Source organism: Cryptococcus neoformans, chromosome 1 (genome assembly GCF_000091045.1).
Source record: "Cryptococcus neoformans var. neoformans JEC21 chromosome 1, complete sequence".
In the NCBI taxonomy this organism is placed as follows: Eukaryota; Fungi; Basidiomycota; class Tremellomycetes; order Tremellales; family Cryptococcaceae; genus Cryptococcus; species Cryptococcus deneoformans.
Genome location: NC_006670.1, coordinates 638,196 through 650,000, shown reverse-complemented (window position 1 = coordinate 650,000; position 11,805 = coordinate 638,196). Strand labels below are relative to the sequence as shown.

General features: G+C 49.7%; 3 protein-coding genes across 3 annotated transcripts in view; 2 read left to right on the top strand and 1 right to left on the bottom strand.

Annotated features, from left to right (window-relative positions):
* The window catches only part of CNA02470 (expressed protein), a 4,326-nt gene extending 594 nt beyond the window's left edge, over window positions 1-3,732 (top strand). Inside the window, exons 2-10 of the mRNA XM_024656202.1 lie at window positions 1-102; window positions 157-363; window positions 424-498; window positions 544-730; window positions 786-1,243; window positions 1,300-2,198; window positions 2,263-2,269; window positions 2,338-3,118; window positions 3,193-3,732. The exon at window positions 1-102 is cut by the window's left edge and continues 2 nt beyond it. Of these exons, the coding sequence (XP_024512051.1) occupies window positions 1-102; window positions 157-363; window positions 424-498; window positions 544-730; window positions 786-1,243; window positions 1,300-2,198; window positions 2,263-2,269; window positions 2,338-3,118; window positions 3,193-3,435 (2,959 nt within the window). The 3' untranslated portion in view covers window positions 3,436-3,732. The remainder of the gene's footprint in view (window positions 103-156; window positions 364-423; window positions 499-543; window positions 731-785; window positions 1,244-1,299; window positions 2,199-2,262; window positions 2,270-2,337; window positions 3,119-3,192) is intronic.
* A 256-nt stretch (window positions 3,733-3,988) lies between these two features.
* On the top strand, window positions 3,989-10,466 carry CNA02460 (kinesin family member 21A, putative). Its single transcript, XM_024656201.1, has 14 exons — window positions 3,989-4,413; window positions 4,604-4,861; window positions 4,923-5,202; window positions 5,261-6,431; window positions 6,479-6,606; window positions 6,659-6,716; window positions 6,770-7,875; window positions 7,931-8,102; window positions 8,153-8,577; window positions 8,642-8,753; window positions 8,813-9,862; window positions 9,924-9,996; window positions 10,050-10,282; window positions 10,333-10,466. The coding sequence occupies exons 2-14, from the start codon at window positions 4,669-4,671 to the stop codon at window positions 10,339-10,341; spliced, it is 5,010 nt and encodes a 1,669-aa protein (XP_024511863.1). The 5' UTR covers window positions 3,989-4,413; window positions 4,604-4,668; the 3' UTR covers window positions 10,342-10,466.
* On the bottom strand, window positions 10,403-11,716 carry CNA02450 (aspartate-semialdehyde dehydrogenase, putative). Its single transcript, XM_566645.2, has 3 exons — window positions 11,653-11,716; window positions 11,363-11,592; window positions 10,403-11,310 (listed from the first exon to the last, which is right to left on the bottom strand). The coding sequence occupies exons 1-3, from the start codon at window positions 11,712-11,714 to the stop codon at window positions 10,505-10,507; spliced, it is 1,098 nt and encodes a 365-aa protein (XP_566645.1). The 5' UTR covers window positions 11,715-11,716; the 3' UTR covers window positions 10,403-10,504.
* Between the last annotated feature and the right edge of the window lie 89 nt (window positions 11,717-11,805).

The window sequence follows — 11,805 nt, the reverse complement described above, 5'->3', positions numbered from 1 at the left end:
ATTGCGAACTTGGGATCTGGATAGTGGAAACAATGCGTCGGTATCCAAGTCATCTTTTCTATCGGAAAGATCACCACACGATTTCGATTCCGTGATCTTATCGTAAGATAGAAGTCGAGATAACTCGCGCATGGGATTATGCTAACGAAAATATAGTCTGGAATCTTCCAGTTTGTTGAATAGCCCAGTAACCCTCCCACAAGCCGCCACCTTTGAATCAAAACCGCTACTAGAGCTCCTCTTGAGAGCCACTTTAGGCACAGTCACAACCGGCGAATTGATGTGGGACAAGAAACTCTCAGCTTTTGTATTGGGTGAAAGAAGTGAACGAGTATTGGGTCTAGAGAGGGAGACGCTTTCTGGGTGAGTGAGGGACGGTTGCGCTCGAGCCGGCTTACTTAGACAATGTTCCTGTCTCTCTAGGTTCAAAACAAACTTTTTGACCATTGGAACCTCTGTGAGGAGACTAGAACTCATCATCGACAGCCAGAGTAATCTGTAGGTCTAGCTGTGTCGGTTACGCGTGGCAACTGATTCATTCAGTCCTCTCACTTCAACACATCATGCGCTTTTCCACGCTTTAGGAACTTATCTCACGTATATCAAGGATCGTCTTGCGTGTGCCGCGACTGAATGTCATGAGCAAGGGCCGTCAAGATGGAATAGTTGGATGTTGGCGACTCGCCATGTGAAGCAACTTGCTGAGACCTTATGTGGTGTCGTGCGTTGGGTGAGAGACTTTCCGCTCTCTGCATCAGACAGCGTGTTCATCTTTTTCTGCACAGCCAACAAGTTCTCCCGACGCCCATGCTCTCCCATCGCGTGCTTCCGCATTACTCACGCACTTGCATGGTCAATTCTTGGCCATCTTATCAACTTCTCCGAGCCAGCATCACCCTTCTGCAATCGCCTTAGCTTATCTTCTAAGTCAAGCTTCTGCTCCTTTTCTGAACCTCCTTCAATCATGGTTGGGTTTTCCGGGGACTGATGATGAAGATCAAAGTCCAGGTTCGCAACCATGGACTGATTTAGGAATCTCGAGGAAATTAGTCGGCGACGCTTGGAAGTATGAGTTTTCGGCTGGGAGGATGCCCGGATTTGTTCCCAAGGAAGCCCGGAGGATTTTATACGAGGCAGGCAAAGGTCTGAGGACACTAAAAGTAGCCACAAATGGGCTTCATCCTTTATGCAACATCAGGCAGGCTATTGACATTAGATGGATTTGGGGAGACTCCGAAAAAAGGTATGAGAAACTGATTCACCGTTTTGTGACTTCGACCAACTTATGTGAGCCTATAGCGAGTTAAGAAATCACCTTCGCCATATTCAAAGACAAGTCGATCATTGGCATCGACATCAATTGTCCCGATCATCGTCGAACAGACTAACGCAAATACCCTCTCAAAAAGAAGATGAAACGGATTACATGGAGTCCAACGAGCGCAATACACCTCGGCATGAGGAGTACGCTTTATATCCAAGACCTGAATCTGATATTGGCGATTTATGGTCTTTATTTAATCAGCCACCTGGCTCTCAATTATCATTATCTCATCCACACCATTCCCATTCAGAATTCCCACTTTGGGGCCCGACTCCACTCACATACCTTCACGAGTTTATATCTCGGCATTCTTCTCCCAATCACCCGCTTCTCCCCCCTTCTTGCCCAACACTGTCAATCTTCATTTCCAATCAGATCCTTGATCCCTTGCTTGCTCACGCAACCCTCATATCTACCTCCTTAGTCTCTCTGTACCTCCATGACTTACGATTCCTCGACCATTTGGATGTGCTGAGAGCCTTCTGGCTAGCCGGAGATGTAGGTTTTACGGAGCGCGTCAGCAGCGCTTTGTTTGGCAAGGACAGTGCAGGTGCCGGTGAAGCTGTGGGGCTCGGTAAAAGAGCTCGGATCAGGGCGCGGTTAGGTCTCGGTGAAGATGATGACAAACAGGACCGGGATAGTGACTGGGGAATAGGACTAGGCATTGGATTGAGCGAAAGAAGTCGGTGGCCTCCGGGAGGTGCAGAGCTTGCGTATGCCTTGAGAACAACTCTCCTGAACCATGAAGATAACGATAGGAAAAAATCGACGGGGTCAGTATGGCAAGACGTAGGAGACCGCGTCTCATTTGCCGTACGAGAATTACCAGAGGAAGAAAACAGCGGGAAAAGGGCAAGATGGCTGAACCCACAAGGTAAATTGAGTCTTTGTGTATCACTTTGAATGCTCTGCCAACTGCTAACGATTGACTGATTTAGCAATTGAGTACGTCCCCAGAGAAAGATCAACGCAGCTCAGAGAAAATAAGACTTACTGATCTCATAACCATACAGAGCACTCGATTTCTTATATCTTTCATATTCACCTCCGGTAGCCATTACAGACATTTTGCCCCATCAGCTCATGGAGAAGTATCAAACGATCCACAATCTTATCCTAAGGCTTTCGCGAGTTGACCTCGTTCTCCGTACGATGTACTGGGACGTGATACATCAATTCGAACTTTTCAACGAGCCTCACAAGATTGGCGTAGACTTGAGACCATCCTCGGGATTGCCTTGTTATCGACTGCAAGAGAGATCTACGCACTCGCTCTTCCCCAAAGGATCAATTGCTCAAAGGCGTTTGCAGATACTGCGATTCAGGATGACCCATTTCGTCAACGTATTCGGAAGATACGTGTTGGATATTGCAATAGGAAGCAACTGGGATGCAATGAAAAGAAGGCTAGAGAGGCTGCGGAAGGATTGTACAGGAAAGGCACATAATCGACAAGGGACGTCTGAGGAGGAATCGGATGAAGCATGGGTGGAGAGTACTCTCCATGATGAGGAAATCGACGAAATTGCTCCAGGAGGTATTCGTCGGCTCCAATCCATACACTCTATTGTTCTGTATCACAACATGGTTCTGGACAAGATCTGTCGCGCCTGTTTACTGGGGCCTCAATCGGGCCAACAAGTAACCTTCAAGATCCTTATGGTGTTGTTTGGATTGGTTTTGGACCTGGGGAAAACAGTGAAAGAGGTGGAGAGAGGTGTAAGGGGATGGGAAGATGGGGTAGAGAAAGTCGATGAGATCGAAAAGGAATGGCATGAGAAAGAAGCTACATTTGTGAGTGTTCTCAAGGCATATAGAGCAGTTAAGCTGATGTCTGCGCGCGCCCCTTCTTCCAAAAAAAAAAACAGCTTCATGCTTTGGAAAGGCTCTCACTTAGATCTACGCATCCCAAGACTAATACTATGGAGCGAGATGGAATCGATCAGGACTTGCAGGTCCTTCATAGCAGCGCACCGGAAACTGCAAATGGCGGCCATGGCAATCCGGAGGGGCTGGCGGGCAATGATTTACGAGAACTCTGGCTGCGTCTGACATTCAAAGAAGGGGGCGGAATTGCGGTGCGGGGCATTCGAAAGAACGAGGATGACTAGTCCAAAAGGATGAATATGAAAGGAGGAATACGCATGTTGCAATAGTAACAGTAATTATGCTAACAGGTGGAACTGCGGTGAGACACACTGATTGATCGCCTCAAATTGAAATGAAGAACATGTTGTTGTGCATGAACGCGAGAACGAGGTACAGACGGAGTACGGTATTGGCGGGCGTGCCACGTTAGTTCGAATCATATGCACAAAGCAACGTATGCGAAGTCGTCTTGCCGTCTACCATAATACTGCGAACAATCAGTGTGATGCAAAATGAAATCTCTGCACTCCTTCCATGCTCTGTACGCTTGAGATGCGAACATTGTTCTTGATTAGATTGTGCGTCTGGCATTTCCAGTGGTGGTGAGAGTCGTTAATTGGCGACTGGCATGAGAAGGGATGCTTCGCCAAAAATAAAAGTATTAAAGATGATGCGATGCACTCATAATAATTTTGAGCCTTTGTCGTCCTTTTTTTGTCGACCGACTGTCGTGCCTGAACGACGAAAGTTGGACGGATTTGTTACTAGTGCTCGTACGGTAACGGTTCAACGAGTGACGCTGCTTGCTTCTTGGCTTGACTCTCATTTCCGCACGTCTTTCTCTGCCATTCGACTGGCTCATTCTCTCATAAAGTGACATCGCGAACTCTGAGCACGGCCGTGCACAATGAGCAGATAATCATCATTTCCCCTGGTCCGAAGGCTGGGGGAGACCTTTGCTGTTTCGACCAAAACCCATCCTTTCGACAGTCCAGTTGGCATATACGCCATCCGGGCCTTTGAATTACAGAAATTCCAAGTACGGCTTGCGTGGTATAGCGCGCTATTGCCTAACCATTCAGAAAGTCATCGGCATTCGAACATTCGCAGAGATCATTCGGCAGAGAATATACACGAGGTGGCTACCAGCGGTACAACCCAATAGCGACCTTGATATTTGCTGTCTGCTAGTGCGGCTTTGAGCAGGAAGAAGAGCAGCGGTGAGTGCGCATAATATCTGGACCATGGAGGGTGGAGGATGGGGTGTGGAACGGTCTGTGCGTTGGTTTCGGACTGCCCGCCCGCCGGATAACTCAGATCTGCAGTGTGCGACCACATCATCCGCCTCTTCTTCCTTCCTCCTCCCTAGTCCATCCTTCGCTTTGCCATCCCCACACTGACTCACAGCAGCAACATAATTCCCACCGTTACTCATTCATCAGCATCCACCATATTCCATAACACCACATCCCATCATGTCCTTATCACGTCGCCAGTCCATCGCACCCCCCAGTCCTCTATCTCCATCCAGCATTACGAGGCCTAATTCTTCAGCCGGTCAAAGCACGTTTGGCCATACTAGAGCTAGTCTCAGTAGTGATGCGTCAAGTATTGCCGCAGGTGCTAAAGAAACTCCAAATACTCTAGAAAATAGGAACGTCAAAGTTGGTGCGTGAATTGACACGATAGACATTCGAACAACTGATCCGATGTGTGTGCTGCCTATCAGTGTTGCGTATCCGACCGTCCGATCCAGATGACCCCTCCATTCCTCCTCGGTTCCGATCGGTCCTCGTTCACCCCACTTCAAAGTCTGATATCCGGGTAGATGTCGACCCAGCTGCTCTCACTGGCCACGGGCCTAGCATCAGTACTGGTGGCAAGAAGTACTCTTCATTCAGCTTCGATTATGTTCTGGGAGAAAGTGCTCAACAAACGGATCTTTACCAATGTACGGCTGGAGAAAGCGTTGACGAGTTTATGAAGGGTCACAACGTCACCTTTCTAGCGTGAGTGGAGACTAGAATTGTCCTAAAACAAGGCTAATACTCCTTTTACCGTGGGCAGCTATGGCCAGACCAGTTCCGGCAAGTCATACTCTATGGGAACAACCGGTGACAACATTGATTATTCTGGTACTGAATTTACTCCTCGCACTGGGCTTATCCCCCGAACTGTGCAAAGCATTTTTGAACGAGCAGAAGATAACAAACAAAAGTCAGGGCCAGGCGCCTCATGGGAAGCGCGACTGAGTTTTCTTGAGCTGTATAACGAAGAGATCATAGATCTCCTATCCGGTGCAGGCATATCCATTTCCATCCGAGAGGAACGAGACGGCAGAATAGTCTGGTCGGGCGTGAGAGAAGTCAAGGTCAAATCATTATCTGAAGTGATGAAGCTGCTTCAGGAAGGATCTACTAGGAGGAAAACAGGAGAAACAACCATGAATGCCACGAGCTCTAGAAGTCATGCTATCTTCTCAATAACATTGGTTCAGAAGAGGCCTTCCAATGCCCTGTCTGCCTTATCTGCTTTAGGTAGCGAGACGCCTACCAGGCAACTTCGTCGCCCTTCGTCTATGATCGGCTTCCCTGCGTCGGGTCCTCGCTCACCCACTCTTCCTCATTCTCGAAGTGGTCCACCTAGCAGCTTCAGCCGTATGACCCCCTCCCGACCTCAATCTGCTATCAATCCATCAGCCTCCACGGAGGAATTTGTGGTGATAACAAGTAAATTCAATATGGTAGATCTGGCTGGTTCAGAACGTCTCAAACGGACCGCTGCACAGGGTGACCGTATGAAGGAAGGCATTTCAATTAACAGTGGTCTTCTGGCACTTGGTAACGTTATTTCAACGTTATCTGATCCCGTCAAATCTCGTGGCCATATTCCTTACCGGGATTCAAAACTCACACGTATGCTTCAAGACTCTATTGGTGGGAATGCCCTCACCACCATGATCGCTTGTATCTCTCCCATTGAAGCCAATATTGGCGAGACCCTCAACACAATCAAGTATGCTTCTCGTGCCCGAAATATTCGTAATTCAGCCAAGGTGAACCAGGTTGAAGCCGGGTGGGATGACGTAGAATATCTCCAAAACGCTGTCCTCAAGTTGAGAAAGCAAGTAATAGCGTTGGAAGCAGAAGGGAAGGAGAGTAGAGTGTCAGAAGACGGTCTAAAACGAAGCGAAAAGTTGACTCGGAGGCTGGCTGAGTTACAGAAAGAGCATACTGAAGTACGATACTGAGCAGTATAGAAGGAACTTGCTAACCCGATATACAGCTGTACGACCGTTATCTGGCAAAATGCAGTGAGAACATGCGTCTTTCAAGTGAGCTAAAGAGCCGTGGCCCTGGCGATGGGGATGCTCTCACCAAATTTAATGAGACGGTCGAACCTGTCATTTTGGAGTGAGTCTGTGCAGTTTACTACGACTGCTGCCTTTGATCTGACCATGTTTAGATACGAGAAGGTCGTTTCTGCTCTGAATCAACAGCTGGAGGAACTGCGCGGGGAAATTGTGAGTTGCCTAGTCTCAGCCAGAAGAGAATGCAACTGAATGCTTAAAAAAAGGCCCTTATGAACGAGATGTCTGAAGAGCGGAGTCGACTTTTGCAAGACGCCCAGGAAAGGCAACTGCAAAGCGAAACATACCTTGCTGAACTCCGAATGAGGATGGTGAAACTTGCGGACCGGAACGCTTCGAGTGAAGCTTATATCCAAGACCTCGAAGCAAAGCTGAAAACTTATGCCGACAAGGAGGATACACACATTCTCGTTGCCACTGAGCTAAAGAAGGAAATTGCCAAACTTCGAGAAAGTGGCACAACTTCAGCAAAAAACGTTTCAGAGCTTGAAGCACGGTTGACGACGTCTGAGGCTTTGCGCGAAAATCTTGCAACTCAGGTAGAGAAATATGAGCGGGATGCGGCTATTCATGAGAAGGCTTTTCGTGAATTAGAGGCTCACATCGCCCATCTTGAAGCAGCAGATCACAACAAGCGTTTATTGGAGGAGTTGGCTCAGAAGAACAGCAAAATCACGGAGCTTGAAGATCAGCTGAAAGCGAAAGGCCAATCCCATTTTGAACAGAAGGAAAAGGAACTGTCCGAGACCGTTGAGGATGAACAATCCACACAAAAGGGACTGGACTCGAAATTCGCATTGTCGGAAATTCCATCGGGTTCCAATACCGGACCTGTCGCGCCGCCATGCGAGCGAGCTGATGCGTCGGCTTTAGCTGTAGGCATTGATGGTCCTAAAACAATATTAGATAAGGAAATGCCTCCCAGCCAGGCGGATCGAGAGAGCAGTCAACTTGAACAACTCAAAAAAGAGTTGAAAGAACTATCGGCAAAATACTCAGAGTCTGAAACTCGCATTGCTGATCTCACAGCCAAAATTTCAGAGGCCAGCCTTGTTCAAGGCGTGACGGACGACATGGTCAAAGTATCTCAGACGACGACAGAAGAACTGTCGCAAACACATAACCAGGATGAGGACGGAGTAGGAAGGAAGGGCATGGCTGTATCTCGTGCCGAATCCAACTCAAGCTTGGACTCGGATGAGGAACAAACCTCAATGAGAAGGGCGTCTTTACCTTTATTGAGCAGATCCAATATTTCTGTGAAGCAGGGTTTTCGAGGAGGGAGGGGATATTTAGTTTCCAAAGGGAACAGGTGGGTCGCGATATCTTTTAGGAATGTCGAGACTGACCGCTGCTTCTATATACAGGCCGCAATCGCTCTCGCAGGAGCTATTCTCTGCGCAATCGTTGGCTACATCGCCGTGCGCCATGTGGAGTCAGCCAGTTACTAAGTCTCTCTTGTCGTCACCGACGGTGCAAGTCAGGCCGTCTTCACGATCATCTCAATCTCTGGAAACAGAATTAAGATTTGTACATCGTGTGAGTGTACACCGCTGCCAGCAAGTTTGCAGCTAACACTCTGCTCATAGGTCATTGACGAGCGGGACAAAGAACTAAGAGACAGAGAAGCCTATATCCTACAACTGGAGAAACAGTTGGAAATTGCAGTCGCGCATGATATCCTCTCCCGTAAAACCAGCGCAAAAATAAATGTGGAGGCAGACATGCCACAAACACCAGTGACATCGGGCATACAGGTATATCCCAGGGATGTCCCCTTACCACCGAGCCCGCAAGCTCATTTTATACCGGTAATGTCAGTTGATATGGTGCATATATCAGAAGAGGACGGTGAGAGCAGTGAAACGTCGAAAGGTCGAGATTATGAATCATCATCAGTAGGAGTGTCGCCTAGAAGTGTGGAAAGGTTTAAAGAGGTGGCGGATTCGACAAATCAGTGCAAAAATGGCGACGCAAAAGTTGCACAGCAGTTTAGAATTGAAAAGTTGATAAAGTAAGTTTTAATAATTCCAACCGATTGACTGAGAGCGTTCGGCGTCGCTGATTTTTCACGATAGAGATATGGCGGAGAAGGAAGCGTCGCAGAGAAGAATCATTGAGCAGCAATTCATTCAGATAGCTGACTTGCAAAAGACGATTAAGAAGCTAAAGGAAAAACTAATGGAGGGTGTGCGTGTTTTAAAAAAAAGCTATCATGATCAACTGTTTCACTAATTCTACATTTACAGGACCCTTACGTGGTCGATATCGGGAGCCTTTGGGAAGAACGTGACGTTTTGATTGTCGAGAAGGCCAAGCAATCGTGCCCTATCCCGTCTTCTGCGTCTTTTCCTCACAGCAAGGAGTCATTCGCCTCTGACGCTTTTGCGCTTGACCGTTTGCGCGATGAACATGCGGCAGAGCTTGAAGCCTTGATGGCTGGTCATTCGCAAACGACTGATATGTCACAGTTGGAGTTTACAAAACGGTTGGAAACATGCCAGAAAGAGATTGAGGACAATCAGATCACTATCAACACGCTGAGGGCGAGAATTGAAAGCGTGGAGCGTGAGCATCGCTTGTCGTTGACGAAATGGGACCAGGCTTCAAAATCAAAGGACATTGCGCACCATGACGAGCTCGAGTCTCTCAAGACGATGCACAGCGAGGTGGTTGCGTCCCTCGAGGCTGCGCATACCCAAGCGTTGGAGACGCTACAGGCTGAGCAAGATTTTGTTTCGCGAGAAATGGAATCATCGCTGTCTGAGAATGAGGAGCAACGACGACAGCTCAAGATGAAGGCGGACGAAGCGTTGTTTGAGCTTTCGCGCGTTCGGGATGAACGCGCCGTTGAACGATACAATGACGCAAGACAGATATCCGAGCTTTCAGAAAACAATGCACGACTTGAGAATATCAAGGTTGAGCTTGAAAATGCAAATGCAGAGCTGATGGCGACTTGCGCCGAGCTGACAAGAAAAAAGACGAGCGAGTTGGAGCAAAAGTCTGGTCGCAAGGCTGTCGTACGCCCGCCTCAGGGGCCGCCACCGACTGTCCCTTTACCGCCCACCCCGCAAGGCTCTTTTGCTGTCAACGGTGCGGTCCATGCTGATGATGTTCGCGGGAGTATCAAACTGACCGTGTCGTCGGAACAAGAACAAGGAGGAGCAAAGAGGCAAAGCGAGTCATCTGAGATGCTGAATGAGGCGGGGGCACAGGCTGTATATGATGCCGCTGTGGCTGAGAGGGACGGGTTGGAGAGCGAGATGGAGAGAGAAAGGGAAAAGATTAAAGAGATTGTAAATTGGAAAAAGAGTTGGGGAGAGATCGAGTCGCTAACGGACCGTGATGATGCTGTAGGAGGCCAAGCTTGAAGACGAAAAAGTCAAGGTAAATAATCTAGCTCTTGACCTTCGAGCATCTCAAAAGATGGGTAAGTGATTAAAGAATCGAGTTGTTGATTTGCTTACTTTATTTATTTCACAGCGAACAACCTCCGTGTTCACCTTGATGAAGCGAGGCAAGAGACGAAGCGCAGTACGGCAGCATGTAGAGAACATGTGGCGGAACTGGAGGCGAGGCGTGAGCAAATGGGCAAAATCAGCCAAGACCAGCGATCTCAACGGGATTCATTGCAGGCCGCGCAAGCCCAGGTGGCTAGCCTGAAAATGCAGCTGGAAAGAGCGGTTGATAACAAGGTTGGGAAGAAGGGGTTGAGGGTGAGTTGTTTGCGTGTGTGATTCATGGCATTTGAGACTGATTGGAGTAGTGTTTTTAGATAAAGAGCTGATCATCGCTGGCCGGGTTGACGTTTATTTTTTGCGTTTGTCAAGAGTTGATTCCTGTAGACCAAGTTACATAGACATTCTCTAGTTGCAACGTAAGATGCAATGCATATACCATATGCTCATTTTTTGGAGTTACCAACTAATCTATCAAAACTACTGGATCAAACCCTTCTCGACCGCAATCTCGGCATTGATGATTGAAGACGTAGCGGCACCCAGTCTGACATTATCGATCAAGCAGACAAACTTGATGTCAAAGACGGGACACTCTCTGATCCTGCCGACGCTCACACAGGCACCGTTGTGGAGGTTTTTATCGAGCCTGGGCTGCGGCCTGTCTGGCGCATCGTGGACGACGATGGCCTGGGCTGGGGCGGAGGGGACGCCAAGGTGCTGCGCGTCGCATGTGTATTCTCTGAAAGCGTTTTCGACCTCTGCGACGGAGGGCGGGGGCGATCTGGCAAACTTGACAGAGACGCATCCGGTATGGCCGTCGATGACGGGGACACGGGTGCATGTGGCGGAGACGTTGATCTGTTTGGGCGCGTGGAGGTCGAACGCCTTGTTGTCGGGTGTGACGCCGCCGAGGATCTTGTTGGTCTCCCATTCGATCTTGTCTTCTTCGCCACTGATGAGGGGGACGACGTTGTCCATGATATCCAAGCTGCTTACGCCGGGGTAGCCTGCGCCAGAGATGGCCTGGAGGGTGGTGACGATGACGGTGTCGAGGGGCCCAAAGGCCTTTTCGAGGGCGGCGAGGGGGACGACGATGCCGGTGGTGGAGCAGTTGGCGTTGGTGACAATGTAGCCCTTTTTGAGGCCGAGCTGTTCGCGCTGGTAGGGGATGATGGAGAGGTGGGACGGGTTGACGAGGGGGACGATGAGCGGGCACAGCGGGTCTCTGCGGTAGTTTTTCGCGTTCGAGTACACGACGAGGTCGGCCGCTCTGAATGCGTTTTCTGCGGGGCTGTCAGCGTGGGCGGGCAAGCGGGGCCAGGGCGGGAGACGCACCGATATCGCCCGCGACGTCGGCGTCGAGGCCGCTGAAGACGACGCCACATTCGGCGAAGCCGGGGGCGTCCGGCCTGCACTCGTGGACGACCATGTGGCGGACGGCGTCTGGGATGGGGCTCGGGAGCTTCCAGCGGACGACACGGGCGTACTGCTGCCCTGCGGACCTGGAGGAGGCGCCGAGGGCGTGGAGGGCAAAGTAGGGGTGGGCGGCGAGGAGCTCGATGAAGCTGCGGGTTGGGGTTAGCGGGGGGCGGGGGGGGGGGGGGAGTGCTGCGTGGGGGGCTCACCGCTGGCCGACTGTGCCGGTTGCTCCGAGGACGCCGACCTTGATCTGCGGGCGGGGGGACATGGTGGAGATGTGGAGTGAAAATTGGGTGCGCGGTTATTTATTCTTATTTACCACTCCGTTACCCGTCTCCTTATTTATCCTTCTCTATACC